This window comes from Mytilus edulis, chromosome 9, assembly GCF_963676685.1.
Source record: "Mytilus edulis chromosome 9, xbMytEdul2.2, whole genome shotgun sequence".
In the NCBI taxonomy this organism is placed as follows: domain Eukaryota; kingdom Metazoa; phylum Mollusca; class Bivalvia; order Mytilida; family Mytilidae; genus Mytilus; species Mytilus edulis.
The window spans coordinates 13,529,606-13,545,152 of NC_092352.1; the positions used below are offsets into that span (position 1 = coordinate 13,529,606).

Consider the following 15,547-nt stretch of genomic DNA (forward strand, 5'->3'; position numbering starts at 1 on the left):
TATTAACATTTCCGGTTGTGCCAATGATGGCATCCATTGTTGTTTTTGACAGTCAGATATGTTTTTACCAGGATTTACACATCACTGGTTGGCGATGTTTGGCATAAAGCTAGCGGTTGAACAAAATAAACATCGCTGTGATGAATAATAAAGATGAAAATGAATTTGAGATCGTTTGGCAATTTTGCTAGAATGTTAGAAAAATCCATGAAAAAAAACACCGGACATTCGGACCGGAATTCAACAAAATTTTACCAGACCGATCCATTATTCACCGGATTTTTCCGACGGTCCGACGTATTTCGTGTAGTCTGGACAAGTACAATTATTCTGCAGAAAATAAATTTAATCCAACTTTGATGAACAAAGTAATTTATTATAAACAAAAACAAGATAACAATTTAACAAATATTAATTTGACATGTTTCTGTATTCTGTTTATTCAAATGCAAAACCTTTTTCTTCATCATGTTTACTTGCAATCGATATTTTTTAACTGGTTTTTTGTCAGGTACTTTTTAACAGGTAAAAGGTATACTATTCTCAGAAAACAGTCTTACTGATCGGAATCAATGATGCGCTTTGTAGATAAGGTAACTTTACAGGACAGTTCGTCACCTCGAAAGATTCAGCTCCAATTGTTTAAGAGACAGTTTGGCACCGTAGGAGACATATTTAGGAGACATGATTGATAGACAGTTTGACAAGGCAGGAGACATTTCAGGACCAAGACAAATCAGTACCTCATTTTGCTACCTTATTCTGTTCCTTATAATAAATACCATACCAGTAATTTTTTCACAAAAATATTTTTTTTATTTACCATAAAATTCACAAAATCATATTTGATCATAAGTAGAAAAAACATTACTTGCAATATGGTGACCTACAAATGTATAGTTGTTAATTTCTGTGTCATTTGGTCTTTTGCAGAGAGTTGTCTCATTGGTAATCAGACCTTATGATGGCTTATCTTCTTTTTATTGATTGCATTTGAATAAACTTTTTTTTTAACTTAAAACCAGGTGCTCCGCAGGGCGCAGCTTTATACGACCGCAGAGGTCGAACCCTGAACAGTTGGGGCAAGTATGGACAAAAATTCTAGCGTGATACAGCTCTGAATTTGGATTGTGATCAAATTTTTGACATTACATATGTTTTTTTTTTACACAAAACAAATGTCAAGATTTTACAAATTTTACAATTAAAGATTTCTTCGTCAAACTTTTTAAATCTAAAATTAAATAGTTGACACAGCATAGGTTTCTGACACAGAATGAATGTGGTCTAATGAACTTAAAAGTTTGTTTTTGCCTTTTAGCAATTCACTATGCTGTTGAATATTAATCCTCTCAAAAAAATGTTTGAAGAAATTTTCTTTTTATTTATGAAATCTGAAATGAGAAAAATTTAACCCCCCCCTCCTTTTTACACATCCCCGTTTCCCTTTTTCCAAAACTGATATCAATTCAAATTTCTAATGGAGTTTGCAACAATAACTACTCTTTTAAATACATCATAAAATATTAAAATGTAAAATAAAGTGCTTGTTATCACTGAATGGTAAAGATTGGTTGGTAGTAAAAGTGAATATACATTGTTTATTGTATAAAACAATAAAAAAAACTTCATCAGCAACATTTTATATTGGCAAATTTCCAATGAAGTTATTTACATAAAGTTATTGGCAAATAAAAAAAGAAAATGACATCATAGTCATGCCTGGCAAATGTCCAACATACATTATCTAAAAACATTTTAGATAAGATAAGGAAATAAGATGTAAAAAAACTGCTTGTTATCACTGAATGGTAAAGATTATTTTAATTTATCAGTTGGTAGTAAAAAGTGAATATACATTGTATATTTTATATAACAAAGATTTAAGTTGATTCTGGACAAAGAAAGATAACTCCAATTAAAAAAAAATCTTGCTATTGCACAATATTTTGCAATTAGATATTTCTTGCTTACTATTCTAGACAAAGAAAGATAACTCTAATTAAAAAAAAATTTGCTATTTCACAATACTGTGCAATTGAAAAGACTTGCTATTGCACAATACTTAATATAATAATTTTAGATCCTGATTTGGACCAACTTGAAAACTGGGCCCATAATAAAAAATCTAAGTACATTTTTGGATTCAGCATATCAAAGAACCCCAAGATTTCAATTTTTGTTAAAATCAGACTAAGTTTAATTTTGGACCCTTTGGACTTTAGTGTAGACCAATTTGAAAACAGGACCAAAAATGAAGAATCTACATACACAGTTAGATTTGGTATATCAAAGAACCCCATTTATTCAATTTTTGATGAAATCAAACAAAGTTTAATTTGGGACCCCGATTTGGACCAACTTGAAAACTGGGCCAATAATCAAGAATCTAAGTACATTTTTAGATTCAGCATATCAAAGAACCTAACTGATTCATTTTTTGTCAAAATCAAACTAAGTTTAATTTTGGACCCTTTGGACCTTAATGTAGACCAATTTGAAAACGGGACCAAAAGTTAAGAATCTACATACACAGTCATGACAGTTAGATTCGGCATATCAAAGAACCCCAATTATTCAATTTTGATGAAATCAAACAAAGTTTAATTTTGGACCCTTTGGGCCCCTTATTCTGTTGGGACTAAAACTCCCAAAATCAATACCAACCTTCCTTTTATGGTCATAAACCTTGTGTTTAAATTTCATAGATTTCTATTTACTTATACTAACGTTATGGTGCGAAAACCAAGAAAAATGCTTATTTGGGTCCCTTTTTGGCCCCTAATTCCTAAACTGTTGGGACCTAAACTCCCAAAATCAATACCAACCTTCCTTTTGTAGTCATTAACATTGTGTTTAAATTTCATTGATTTCTATTTACTTAAACTAAAGTTATTGTGCGAAAACCAAGAATAATGCTTATTTGGGCCCTTTTTTGGCCCCTAATTCCTAAACTGTTCAAACCAAAACTCCCAAAATCAATCCCAACCGTTCTTTTGTGGTCATAAACCTTGTGTCAAAATTACATAGATTTCTATTAACTTAAACTAAAGTTATAGTGCGAAAACCAAGAAAATGCTTATTTGGGCCCTTTTTGGCCCCTAATTCCTAAAATGTTGGGACCAACCTTCCTTTTGTGGTCATAAACCTTGTGTTAAAATTTCATAGATTTCCATTCATTTTTACTAAAGTTAGAGTGCGAAAACTAAAAGTATTCGGACGACGACGACGACGCCAACGTGATAGCAATATACGACGAAAATTTTTTCAAATTTTGCGGTCGTATAAAAACAAACAGAATACAAATCTAATGAGTGTACAGGCCTATCAGATGGTGCCTCATGATTAGAGTCTGATGAGACTAGCTTTGATGGAAACTAGAACCTAATTCCTGTGATATGACTAGTTTCACAGTTGTACTTGACTCATATTTTTGAAAAGTATTTTTTTTAAATTACATCAAATTCTGTTATATTGTTTAAATTCGTTTTGTTCCTTTAATCAACTAAAAATGTAAAAAAGGTTATTTTTAATAGAAAATTTTTGGACAAGTAACAATTTCATTCGGACAAGTAAATTTTGGTATGTGCTTGTCCTACAGGACAAGTTGAAAAAAAGTTATTGTAGAGGCCTGTTAATTTTTCTGACTTGGCTAATTAATGTTTACAAAAGGTGTTAAAAGTTGTGATGACAAGTAATCCACTTATCGCCATCAGATGGGTCACTAATCTGTAAATTTTAAACCTCATAATTGACTATCATAATAATCTATTCCAGTTAAATCAGTCAGTCAGCGTTTCATTTTCAACATTTTTAAAACATTTATTAGGCCAAAATAAATAAATAGTGTGTTTCCTATTTCACCATAAATAATATAGGTAGGGTAGGTAGGTAATACATTTTATCTTATGAAAACTTTTTATTTTTTTCTATTAATAACGATAGAAAAAAATTCCTAATGAAATCATTTGATGTGCCTGCATGCTTCTTTGAAATATAGAATACCGTAGATACTTGCTTATACATGTAAGTCGGAAGTTTGGGAGTAAAATTCAGAATCCAGAGAGGGGTACCGACTTATAAGCGAGATCCAGCGACCAGAGGAAAATACAAGCTCGAGAAAAATGGTCAGAAAGGAGTGAATTTCCTGGTCAAAACTACATGCTACTTACTAGGTGATTGCCAAACCTACATAAATCCCTAAATTAAAAGTTTTTGTTGAAAACAAATGACTACAATACTGTCTTTGTTTTATTTGTTCTCTGTTAACCTTTTTCTGTCAATTTGTTTTTGTGTTTAGATATGATCTTTCTAATTTAATTGCCAAATTAGTTTTTACCCCAATTTCACGGTCTACTGAACATAGAAAATGATAATGCAAGTGGGGCATCCATGTACTATGGACACATTCTTGTTATTTTTGGTTCTTGGCTCTTTCTTTTGGGTTTATGCACAAACCATTTTTATATTTTTGTCAATAAAATGTTTAGGGTCGGGGTCAGAAACGGAGGTAGGGTCAGGAAACTGGAAACACACTATTTATTTATTTTGGCCTTAGATTCATAAAATATCCTGGATTTTTACCACACTTGGACAGAAGCTTCTTACAATCAAGAGAGTGTATCGAGAGGAATATTTCTATTAATTTTTTCCTCATTTTTGTTGAGCCTGCGATTAACAGCAAAAGTAGGCAACACTATAACTAGGTTCCGCGGAACCCTTACAATTTTTTTATATATTTCCCCTTCAAAAAACTCTTTAAAATCTTGTCACAAGTGGTGGATATTTTACACTGGACCTGTATTAAAAACTTTAGTGAATTTATGTTGGTGGGGCCATGGAAAAATAATTCATGGTTTCCCCTAACCCGACCCGGTCATTTAATTTTTCTGGAAAAAACAACAAAAAGTGTTGGAAATATGCAAGATTAAAGTTCCGCTGTAAAAACAAAACATATAGATATAAAATTAGGCATGGTTACAAAAAAAAAAAAAAAAAAGCCTGCCGGGTCTTAAAAATTTTCCCATGTCAGGGGAAACCAACAATTAATTTTCCATGGCCATTCCCGGTCATTACAAGTGTTATTCGGATAATAACAGTGTTATTTGGTCATTCGAGGTACCGCGTCAAACAACAATCACCTTTCCATTGTGGCAGATATTTTGTATTATGACGTCAAAATTTTACCTGAACCTGTGTGATGTCCAGTTATGGCAGACAAATAGTGATAAGGTGTATCAAATCACTGTTACATAAGCACAATTACAATTTCTTTTGAATCATTCTTTGATATGAAAAAAACTTTTTCTTTTAAAAAGATTTAGCAGTTAAAATGTGTTTGAATTAAGAAAGATAATATAATTGATAAGAACATCTTCCCCTTTCAAAATATCCCCTTTTCTACATAATGAGAAGACAGAAAATAAGAATTTGGAATTAAGTGAGTTTAAGATCTTGTCTTGATTAAATATTTGAAGACAGATGATAGGATGACACTCAACTGTGAACTGAATATCTAGTGAAATATCATGTTATTACAGCAATGTTTAGAGTTTTATGTATGAAGAGTATGAATCTTAACATTAGAAAAGAGTATTGACAGTCTATAATTGTCACACCTTCATTGAAACATTCCAGAACTAAAGGGAAAATTGGTTTTCTGTTTCACAGCTGACAAATTTTCTCGAAAATCCAAGCAAGATGGCTTCCGATTTATCCAAACTACATTTGTTACGTCTTTTCTGATTGGTTAATGAATTAAAAAAAATATAAAACTTTTGAATTTTAAGATATTTACCATTTTTGTTAATATTGTTATTAGTGAAATAATTGAAAAACAATTAAAAATATTTTTTTTATTACATTTTTCTTTTAAAAGAAGTAAATATTTACTGTGCAGCGTCAACATGGCTGCGTCCATAAGTAAGACAAAAATAATTTTGACCTATTTACCTTTCAGCAAACTTTCATTCTTTATGCTACACAAATCCTTGATTTAAGTTTGATAAACTTTTTCAAGAATCTTCCATCTATTTGCTAAAAACTAGTTTGTCATAAAGGTGACACCTATGTGGAGAAATACAGCCACCTTTTTATTCAAACAAGCTGAGACTACTACATTTTTAGTCTCAGAAACAAATAAAATACCAAAACTAGTGTTCAGATCCTATGTTTTCCTACTTCATAATATGTGGCAGGCATTAGGGAGGAATCCGGGTCCGTCCGCCCTGATTCTGGTTCGCCCTTGTTTCTGTTCGTCCTAATACCTGTTCGCCCCGAGGCCGTTCGCCCTGATTTTATTTTTTAGTATAGTGTTGCGTTGTGTGTATATAATTGAATGTGTTGAAGTCGGTCTACAATTTGGCCGAATATTAACGATGTACAGGGCCGTAACTAACCTATGAGGCAGGGAATTTTCTGCACCATTTTTTTTTAAAGTAATAAAATGAAATATTGACAATATGTACAAGAAGAACTTGAATTTATATCATAAACAACACAAACCCCTGCCTTCCCTGAATTCGAACCCTAGTTACGGCCCTGATGTATCATGTTGTTTATAGCTAGCTGCTACTAGGTTATAAGTTTCTGTACATTTCAGGACTACAAGATATTGTGACTTCAAGGTATTGGCAGTGGCGGATCCAGAACTTTTCATAAAAGGGGGGGGGGGGGGGGCGCTGACTGACCTAAGAGGGGGCCCTCTCCAGTCATGCAATTTTTCCTGGGTCCCCCTGGATCCGCCTATGATTGAGGACTAAGTTTGTATCCGTATTGTATTACATTACTAGGAAATTTAAGTAATTATAAAATAAAAGAGTAACAATGCAGCCAAGAATTTTATTTAATTAATATAAATTTGGCAAATATTCTGTATTTAACTTTTAATAGATATATATAAATTTCAATAAATTTCAATATATATATATTTATATATCGTTCATTAATGTAACATATACATATCATAAATGAATATAGGGCGAACGAACCCAGGGCGAATGAACTATCAGGGCGAACAAACTCAGTGCGAACGAACCTAGGGCGAACATGTAATCAGGGCGAACGATCCCAATACCATTAGGGAGCTACCATTTGATTTTTCTGGGGGGGGGGGGGGGGGGGGGGGGCTAGGATTTGAAAAAAATAGGCAGGACAGGAATTTTGAGAAGAAAAAAAAAGGCAGGATGAGACACTTGCAAAAAAAAAGTCAGGATGACAATTTAGGTAAAAAAAAGTCAGGATAAACTAAAAAAAAGAAGAAGGCAGGACCGAATAGAGTGAAAAATAAAAAGGCAGGACAGAGATACAACTAAAAAAAATGCAGTACAAAATTTTTCATCCTAGCCCCCCCCCCCCCCATAAGAATCAAATGGTAGCTCCCTTACCTGTGAAAGAAGATGAAGTCTGTATGAATTATTTTTTTAGCTCATCTGGCCCAAAGGGCCAAGTGAACTTTTCCCATCACTCGTCCGTCGTCGTTAACTTTTACAAAAAATTTCTCCTCTGAAACTACTGGGCCAAATTTAACCAAACTTGGCCACAATCATTACTAGGGTATCTAGTTAAAAAACTGTGTCCTGTGAACCAGCCAACCAACCAAGATGGCCGCCACAGCTAAAAAAAAACATACATGTAGTGGTAAAATGTAGATTTTGGCTTATCACTCTGAAACCAAAGCATTTAGAGCAAATCTGACATGGGGTTAAAATGTTGATCAGGTCAAGATCTATCTGCCCTGAAATTTTTAGACGAATCAGACAACTGGGTAATAGTTGTTGGGTTGCTGCCCCTGAATTGGTAATTTTAAGGAAATTGTGCCATTTTTGGTTATTATCTTGAATACTATTATAGATAGAGATAAACTGTAAACAGCTATAATGTTCAGCAAAGTAAGATCGACAAATAAGTCAACATGACCAAAATGGTCAGTTGACCCCTTAAGGAGATATTGCCCTTTATAGTCATTTTTTACCAATTTTTCGTAACTTTTTGTTATCTTTTACAAAATATCTTCTCTGAAACTACTGGGTCAAATTTAACCAAACTTAGCCACAATCATTGTTAGGGTATCTAGTTTTAAAAATGTGTGAGGTGACCCAGCCAACCAATCAAGATGGCTGCCATGGCTAAAAATACATTTAAAACAGGGGGGTAAAATGTAGGTTATGGCTTATAACCCTGAAACCAAAGCATTAAGAGAAAATATGACAAGGGGTTAAATTGTTGATCAAGTCAATATCTACCTGCCCTGAAATTGTCAGATGAATTGGGCATCTGGTTGTTGGGTTGCTGCTCCCCAATTGGTAATTTTTAAAGAAATTTTGCCGTTTTTGGTTATTATCTACAATACTATTATAGATAGAGATAAACTGTAAACATCAATAAAGTTCAGCAAAGTAAGACCTAAAAATAAGTCAACATGACCAAAATGGTCAGTTGATCCCTTAAGGAGTTATTGCCCTTTATAGTCAATTTTTAACAATTTTCGTTAATTTGTTAAATTTTTGTAAATTTTTACAAAATATTTTCCTCTGTTTCTAATGGGCCAAGTTCATTGTAGATAGAAATAATTGTAAGTAGCAAGAACGTTCAGTAAAGTAAGAACTTCAAACACATCACCATCACCAAAACACAATTTTGTCATGAATCCATCTGTGTCCTTTGTTTAATATGCACAAACACCAAGGTGAGTGACACAGGCTCTTTAGAGCCTCTAGTTTAAATGTATCTATGTTTCAACCATTATTTTCAAAGATGAATCTTATACATATGTATAAAAGAATATAAAATCAAGCATACGAAGGTAAAAAATTAAGTTGAACTATTACAGGTACATCTTAAGATTCTCAACATGGTTACATTGTATTTGATTGGCGTTTGGGTAAAAGTTTTGCATATTTTTTTTATAGTTTCATCAAAAATGAATACATTAATGGTTGTTGCAAAATGCATGGAAAGAAGAGGAGTCTTCCCGCTGATGGTTATCCAGAAAAGGTTCAAGGGTAATAAACAGAAACTGAAAATGAAAACAGATGACTCTGGTTCAAAGACAGGGGATCGTTCAGGATCTCAAAAAGTTCTGTTTCCAGAGATTAGCCTGGTTCCAAACATTCAAGGATCTACTACCACTGTTGCAAGTAAAGGAAAAGTAAAAAAGAAGAAACAGTAGGTTTTAAAGTTTATTGAGTGGGTTTCATAATATCATGAATATGATACGTTAATTTCTCTTTGTCACAGTAAATTAATAAATTTAAGATTTGGGTGGAAAATATGACAATCATACTGGTAAGCACTTTATATGCTTGCAAGCTTCAAAATCAATTAACTGACTGTTTTATTTTTTTGCTTTCCAAAGAACAAACTTAATTAACTGACTGTTTATTACTTTTGCTTTCCAAAGAACAAACTTAGTATTATTACCCATTTGTATTTTTTAAGTTGCTAATTTTAAGTATTGCAGCTCCAGTATAAAGAAAATTTTCTTTTTCAGACCAACTATAGTACAAAATTATTATGGTGACAAGCCATTAGATGATGTTTGGATAAGTACACACTATCCAGTACCTGAATATCCATTAGCGGAGATAATCAAAAGACATAAGGAATATGCACAACCTGCTATGTTTAACCAGCTGGATTCCAGAATCTATGCTGATATGGAAATTAGTCTCAGAACAAGTAAAAAGGTAAATATTGCATATTATATCAAAATACATATTCCCCATTTCCATACCCAATTTTAAATTGGCATGATTAATTTCAAATGAATGTAGTCCATGTGTATGCTGAAATGTACATGCTTGCTTTTTTCTTGGCATTAAGATTTTTTATATACACATGTATGTAATGCAATTATAATACCTAACAATATATTGAAGTTTTCTGTGAACTCCTTTTTAGTAACTTGTTTTACGAAGCAAATATGTTTTTTACCTCCACCTGTGTCAGTCGGTCATTTATTTCTCAGAAATTTTTAGCCATTTGTGACTATTATAATTTTTACCTTACCTGGAATTTAAAACAGACTCAGGGCATTTTATAGCTGATTACATGTATGTGGTATGGGTTTTGCTCATTGATAAAGGCCATAAGGTGACCTATTATATAGTTGTTTACTTCTATATCATTTGGTATCTTGTGAAGAGTTGTCTACTGCAAATCTCCTTTTATCCATGGCCATGCTATCTGTAACATAGCAAAAAGTAAGAACACAGTATTCAATGGTTCTGTAAGATAATGTATGCTAACTTTTTTCTGTCACCATGAAAAAGTTCAGTAGTTTGTTATGAATTGGTTTTAATTTAGATGTAAAGAAATATCCGAACAAGTTTGTGTTTTGTTGTGTTGTAATGTCATTACAGATTACTAGTATTTGTGTTTTTACAATATTTAAAGGATTTTTTATGCACTACCATTTAAAATAGTTTTGAATTTTCTACAAACATTAATGATTGTGTTGTACCACTACATCTCAATTTTATTTCTTTTCAGACCAAGTTTATATCCCCTTTTAAATCTACTCTAGTGCCACCACACCTGTTTGACATAGGCGTAAAGAAGAAGATTATTGTTGTTTGTAATGTAAGATTTTATATCATTAATTTTATAAGAAGTATTCAGATTTTTCCCATTTATAAAGGGACATAATTAGAAAACAGTGAAAGGGATTCTACCTAAATTCAAATTTGATCTGTGTTTAGTGTTAATAAACATTGTGTATACCTTTCATAATATTTGGTTGAGGCAAACTAAAGTTAAGAGAACTGAAACCTTTCTTGTGACCTACAGACAAACATACAGATGGACACACAGACAGAAAAAAAAGACAATTACAAGGGTAAACCTAGGCTACCAGCAGGGGTGTGATTGTTGTCTGTCACAGTTTTATCTGATAGAAAAGAAAAATACTATATTTAAGATTTTTTTTAAAAGTTAGTATTTAGGTAAATAAAAATATGAAAATGCTGAAAAAAACAGTTCAAATAATTAAATAGTTTCTGGAAAATCCTAATTTTGAAATCAAACTTGTGACCAACAAACCCTGTCATTGACATTTCACTGGCTAATTTATAGAAGAAAACATAATTAGATCTAGAAGAGTAGAAGTCCAAAATGGTTATATTACTGTTATTGCACAAAAGTGTCTTACTGAAAATGAGGTTTCTGATAAAACTAAAACTGGTTCTTTATCTTCTCAATAATATACAAACAAACTTTTTATTTCAGGAAAAAGACCACATAAATCTTGCTCTGAAACTTGGAGCTTATCAAGCTGGGGGAGATGATATAGTGAAAATGGTAAGTTATATAGTTTATAATAAAAGTTTTCATCTTTTAAATTTCTTTTTATTTGACTCTGTATACATGTTAAATGTAGAGGACTTCACTCATTTTCCAAATTTTGATTCGTTTCATAAAATGTGCTGCTAGCTTTTAACATTATAAACAGAAAGCTGATGCAAGAGGTTATTTCATGAATTTGTTTTCACTTGTCATTGCTAGCATAATTGAAAATATTTAAATAAAAAATATGTATGAAATCTTTTTAATATCCACAACCCCTATATTGGTTCTTGAATTACTTTTGTGGTAACATGAAATTTGTAAAGAAAAAATATCATTCTGCATTTAATTTGTATTCTGCTTCAGCTACTACGAGGTACCATAAAAAGATCTGACTTTGACTATCTATTGTCTGTGCCAGGGTATGAAAAGGAATGGAATCAATTACAAGGCTCGTTTGGGAATGCTGCTCCATCAATCAGCAGAGGTACTGTATACACACATCAATATTGTGCATTTAGATTTTTTTATTTTGGGCCCTGTTTTCAAACAAGTCCCTATAAAGGTTTTAAAATTTGAAGGGTCCAAAATAATCAAACAGTATCTTATAGAACCACTGAATACTTATAACAATTAATTTTTTGTGTTTTTACTTTCTGCTATGCTAAAGATTGAATAGCATGGATAAAAGGAGATTTGTGGTAGACAAATCTATACAAGCTACCATATGATATAGAAGTTAACAACTATAGGTCAGTGTATGACCTTTAACAATGAGCAAAACCCATACCACATAGTCAGATTAAAAAGCCCTGCAGCTGTTTTAAATTCTAAACAAGACAATTTATGATGATGAAGGCAATATTTTAACAGTTACAAATGGCCAAAAATAAAGGAAAAATATTATTTTTGTGGATATTTAATTTCATGGTTATGCAAAAGTATGTATACAAGTCTATAGAAAATTTATAATTCGTTGAATAATGATGACCCCAAAGTACTGTCAAATAATAGTTTTGATTATACCACAATATATCTTTAGTTATGTAGATAAATTTGTTTTACCAGTTGTTTAATTGTATTTTAGGCACAATAAGTAAAGATATAGAACAGATGGTCAAGTTATATTTACATGGACTTACCTATGAAACGGTCAAGACTTCACAATCTCTGGCAAAAGTACAAGTTCCATTTGGTCAGGTAAACAATAGTGTAATCTGTAAATATGGTACAGGAGTAACAGGACCATATCCAGGATGTGTTTAAGGGTGGTTATTTCAGGTTATGAGGCTTTGACTTAATTTTTAAATCTGAATCTCAAGTTTAATAGTCTTCACTTTCACAGGGGTTTGTCCAAATCAGGGTTGGTTGCACTGTCATGAAATTGTTTCAGTTATACCTGTTATGGTCTAAAGGATAGTTACTCGACATCGCATTTCATTCAATTTTATTGTTTCTTGTCGCATGCTGACACTTTATTAAAATAGATAATCAATATCAAATCAAAACATTTTATCAGAGGACATTTTTTTAATTCAAAATTATTCACATAAAGGCATGTGTTATTTACAGTAGTATTGTTTAGAAATTAAGGTCCAAACTCCATCAAACAAAGAAATCTGTAGATCTTTTAAGGTCAATTTTTGTCAAACAATACCTCAAGTATTTATACAGTATTGGCATTCAATGATTGTTTATGAAGGTAAATCTATGAAAGCACTATGGTTGTGTCAAATTTTTAAATTGTTATAGTTCTATACATAACATGCATACTAGAAGTTTCAGAAATAATGTAATTTTTTTTTTTCAGTTGGCTATGACAAATGAGCAGTTGACAGAAAATTTCCTTTTTCTGGTTGATGATATAAATAAGAGGAAACCATCAGGTGCTTCAGGTATTTATTATTTATTTTAAAACTTTTTGAAGTGAAATACACAAATCTCTAGTTGCTTCTTATCTTGCATGGTGTAATATAATAGAGTGTACATAATGAGCATTTATCCAGATGACATACTGTAGAAACATTAATTTTTGCGGGGTTCAAATTTTGTGGTTTTTGTCGAGCCTGCGACGTTTGTCGCAGAAAGCTCGACATCGGGATAGTGATCCGGCAGTGGCGGCGATGTTAGCTAACTTCTTTTAAGCTTTATATTTTAGAAGGTGGAAGACCTGGATGCTTCATACTTTGTATATGGATGCCTCATGTTACGAAGTTTCTGTCAGTCACATGTCCAATGTCCTTGACCTCATTTTCATGGTTCAGTGACTACTTGAAAAAAAAGTTCAAATTTTTTGTAGTGTTAAATTCTCTCTTATTATAAGTAATAGGATAACTATATTTGGTATGCACATACCTTGCAGGGTCCTCATGCCCATCAGACAGTTTTCACTTGACCTCAACCTCATTTCATGGATCAGTGAACAAGGTTAAGTTTTGGTGGTCAAGTCCATATCTCAGATACTATAAGCAATAGGTCTAGTATATTCAGTGTATGGAAGCACTGTAAGGTGTACATGTCCAACTGGCAGGTGTCATCTGACCTTGACCTCATTTTCATTGTTCAGTGGTTATAGTTAAGTTTTTGTGTTTTGGTCTGGGTTTTTTTATACTGTATGCAATAGGTCTACTATATTTGGTGTATGGAATGATTGTAAGGTGTACATGTCTAGCTGGCAGGTGTCATTTTCATGGGTCAGTGGTCAAATTTAAGTTTTTGAGTTTTGGTCTTTTTTTCTAATACTATATGCAATAGGTCAACTATATTTGGTGAATGGAAATATTTTATAATCTATATGTCAGTCGTGCAGGTTTTATTTGACCATGACCTCATTTTCACGGTTCATTGCTTAGTGTTAAGATTTTGTGTTTTGGTCTGTTTTTCTTAAACTATAAGCAATAGGTCAACTATGTTTGTTTTATGGAAGAATTGTTAGCTGTACATGCCTGTCTGGCAGGGTTTATCTGACCTTGACCTCATTTTCATGGTTAATAGGTCAGTGTTTGGTTTTCTTGGTTTATGTTAGGTTTATGTGACAGTTGTAATAAAGCTTTATATTTAGGACTATCAACATAATATCAATTAGTTAAGAAGGCGAGACATTTCAGTGTGTGCACTCTTGTTTCTCTATATAAGATTTCATTTTCGTGATTTCCAGTAAATGAAAGTGATATTATATGTAGGCTAAATTTTAGTGGAGGTTTTAATTTCATGGATATATTCTTTCCACAAAATAAACGAAACTTAATCCTCCACGAAAATTTCTGCTTTTACAGTATACAGTCTGTCAAAATTTCTAGCTTTTTGCAAGATTATGAATATTTATTATTTATTTTTTCTCCACAGGTAAATTCATCTCATACATGACCATAGTAGCACCACCTTCACCTGAACGTTTTATTCTAAACCTTGATGAATATTCAATAGTGAAAAAGAAAATAAAGAAGGAATCACCTATAGACCCCCTACCAGTAGATGATGAGAAAGTTATGCAGACGGCATTATGAAAATTATGAGAGATTGTGTATAAATAAACTTGGAGAAAATCTTTATAGATTATGACAATATTACTGTGATATGGATCGAGTGATTGAAATGTTCCGTAAATTTTTAAACTTAGAATTTTTGATTTACATATAGGGTATTTAGAAATTCAAAAGAAAATACTTTAGTTCAATAATAGAAATGTTCAACTATTTCCTTACACATAGAAAATGAATATGTATTTTTCAATTTACTGTCAAAAGTCTGTCACACATATATGGTTTTTTAAATATTCAGTTCTGAAATAAGAAACCAACTGCGAGATCTTTTTGAGTGTATATGACAATTTTAGTTATAGTTGATAATGATTGTAATGGAGATTTAAATTTCAGTTTTATGAATGTTTGTTGATGAATGGTGTTGATATGCTTGCTATTAAAAGATAACTTGAATGTTTTTTTATTGATTGTTATATATAGATGAATTTACATGTTTAAACATGGGTCTCTAGGTAAAAAAAATTATTCATGTTTGATCAAATTGGAAAGTAATTTGAATCCAAAAATAATTTTCTGTTTGTTATACTTTAGTCATAATTTCTAGACTATTGCTTTTGAATAAGAAATATTTGATTGTATATTTTAATTGGTATGGCTATACTAACCAGATCAATGACCAAAGATGTGAATGAACTAGTACAATTACATATATCACCTATTTAATGAAACAGATGCTTTGCCTTTGTAATGATTTAGTTGAAGAGGGTACACTGAAATCTCTC

General features: G+C 31.9%; 2 protein-coding genes across 7 annotated transcripts in view; one reads left to right on the forward strand and one right to left on the reverse strand.

The window, feature by feature from the left end:
* LOC139489532 (CCR4-NOT transcription complex subunit 6-like) overlaps positions 1-5,734 on the reverse strand; it is an 82,669-nt gene extending 76,935 nt beyond the window's left edge. For 3 of the 4 annotated variants that reach the window (XM_071276037.1, XM_071276038.1, XM_071276036.1), the window contains exon 1: positions 5,619-5,730. The gene's annotated coding sequence lies outside the window, so the exon portion shown is untranslated. Of the gene's footprint in view, positions 1-5,618 lie in introns of all 4 variants that reach the window. The other variant, XM_071276039.1, reaches the window with a different exon arrangement.
* On the forward strand, positions 5,528-15,218 carry LOC139489533 (large ribosomal subunit protein uL1-like). 3 transcript variants are annotated; one of them, XM_071276041.1, is made up of 9 exons: positions 5,528-5,558; positions 8,910-9,165; positions 9,491-9,686; positions 10,492-10,581; positions 11,227-11,298; positions 11,650-11,770; positions 12,371-12,483; positions 13,094-13,178; positions 14,629-15,218. In XM_071276041.1, the coding sequence occupies exons 1-9, from the start codon at positions 5,543-5,545 to the stop codon at positions 14,787-14,789; spliced, it is 1,110 nt and encodes a 369-aa protein (XP_071132142.1). In that variant the 5' UTR covers positions 5,528-5,542; the 3' UTR covers positions 14,790-15,218. The 3 variants fall into 3 exon arrangements, with proteins under 3 accessions (XP_071132142.1, XP_071132141.1, XP_071132143.1); XM_071276040.1 differs by lacking the exon at positions 5,528-5,558 and adding an exon at positions 5,889-5,922; XM_071276042.1 differs by lacking the exon at positions 5,528-5,558 and adding an exon at positions 5,894-6,059.
* Positions 15,219-15,547: the final 329 nt, after the last annotated feature.

Coding starts and splice junctions, on each gene's coding strand:
- LOC139489533 (XM_071276041.1), top strand. Junction 9,687..10,491: donor GTCTCAGAACAAGTAAAAAG/GTAAATATTGCA, acceptor ATTTCTTTTCAG/ACCAAGTTTATATCCCCTTT. Junction 11,299..11,649: donor GAGATGATATAGTGAAAATG/GTAAGTTATATA, acceptor ATTCTGCTTCAG/CTACTACGAGGTACCATAAA.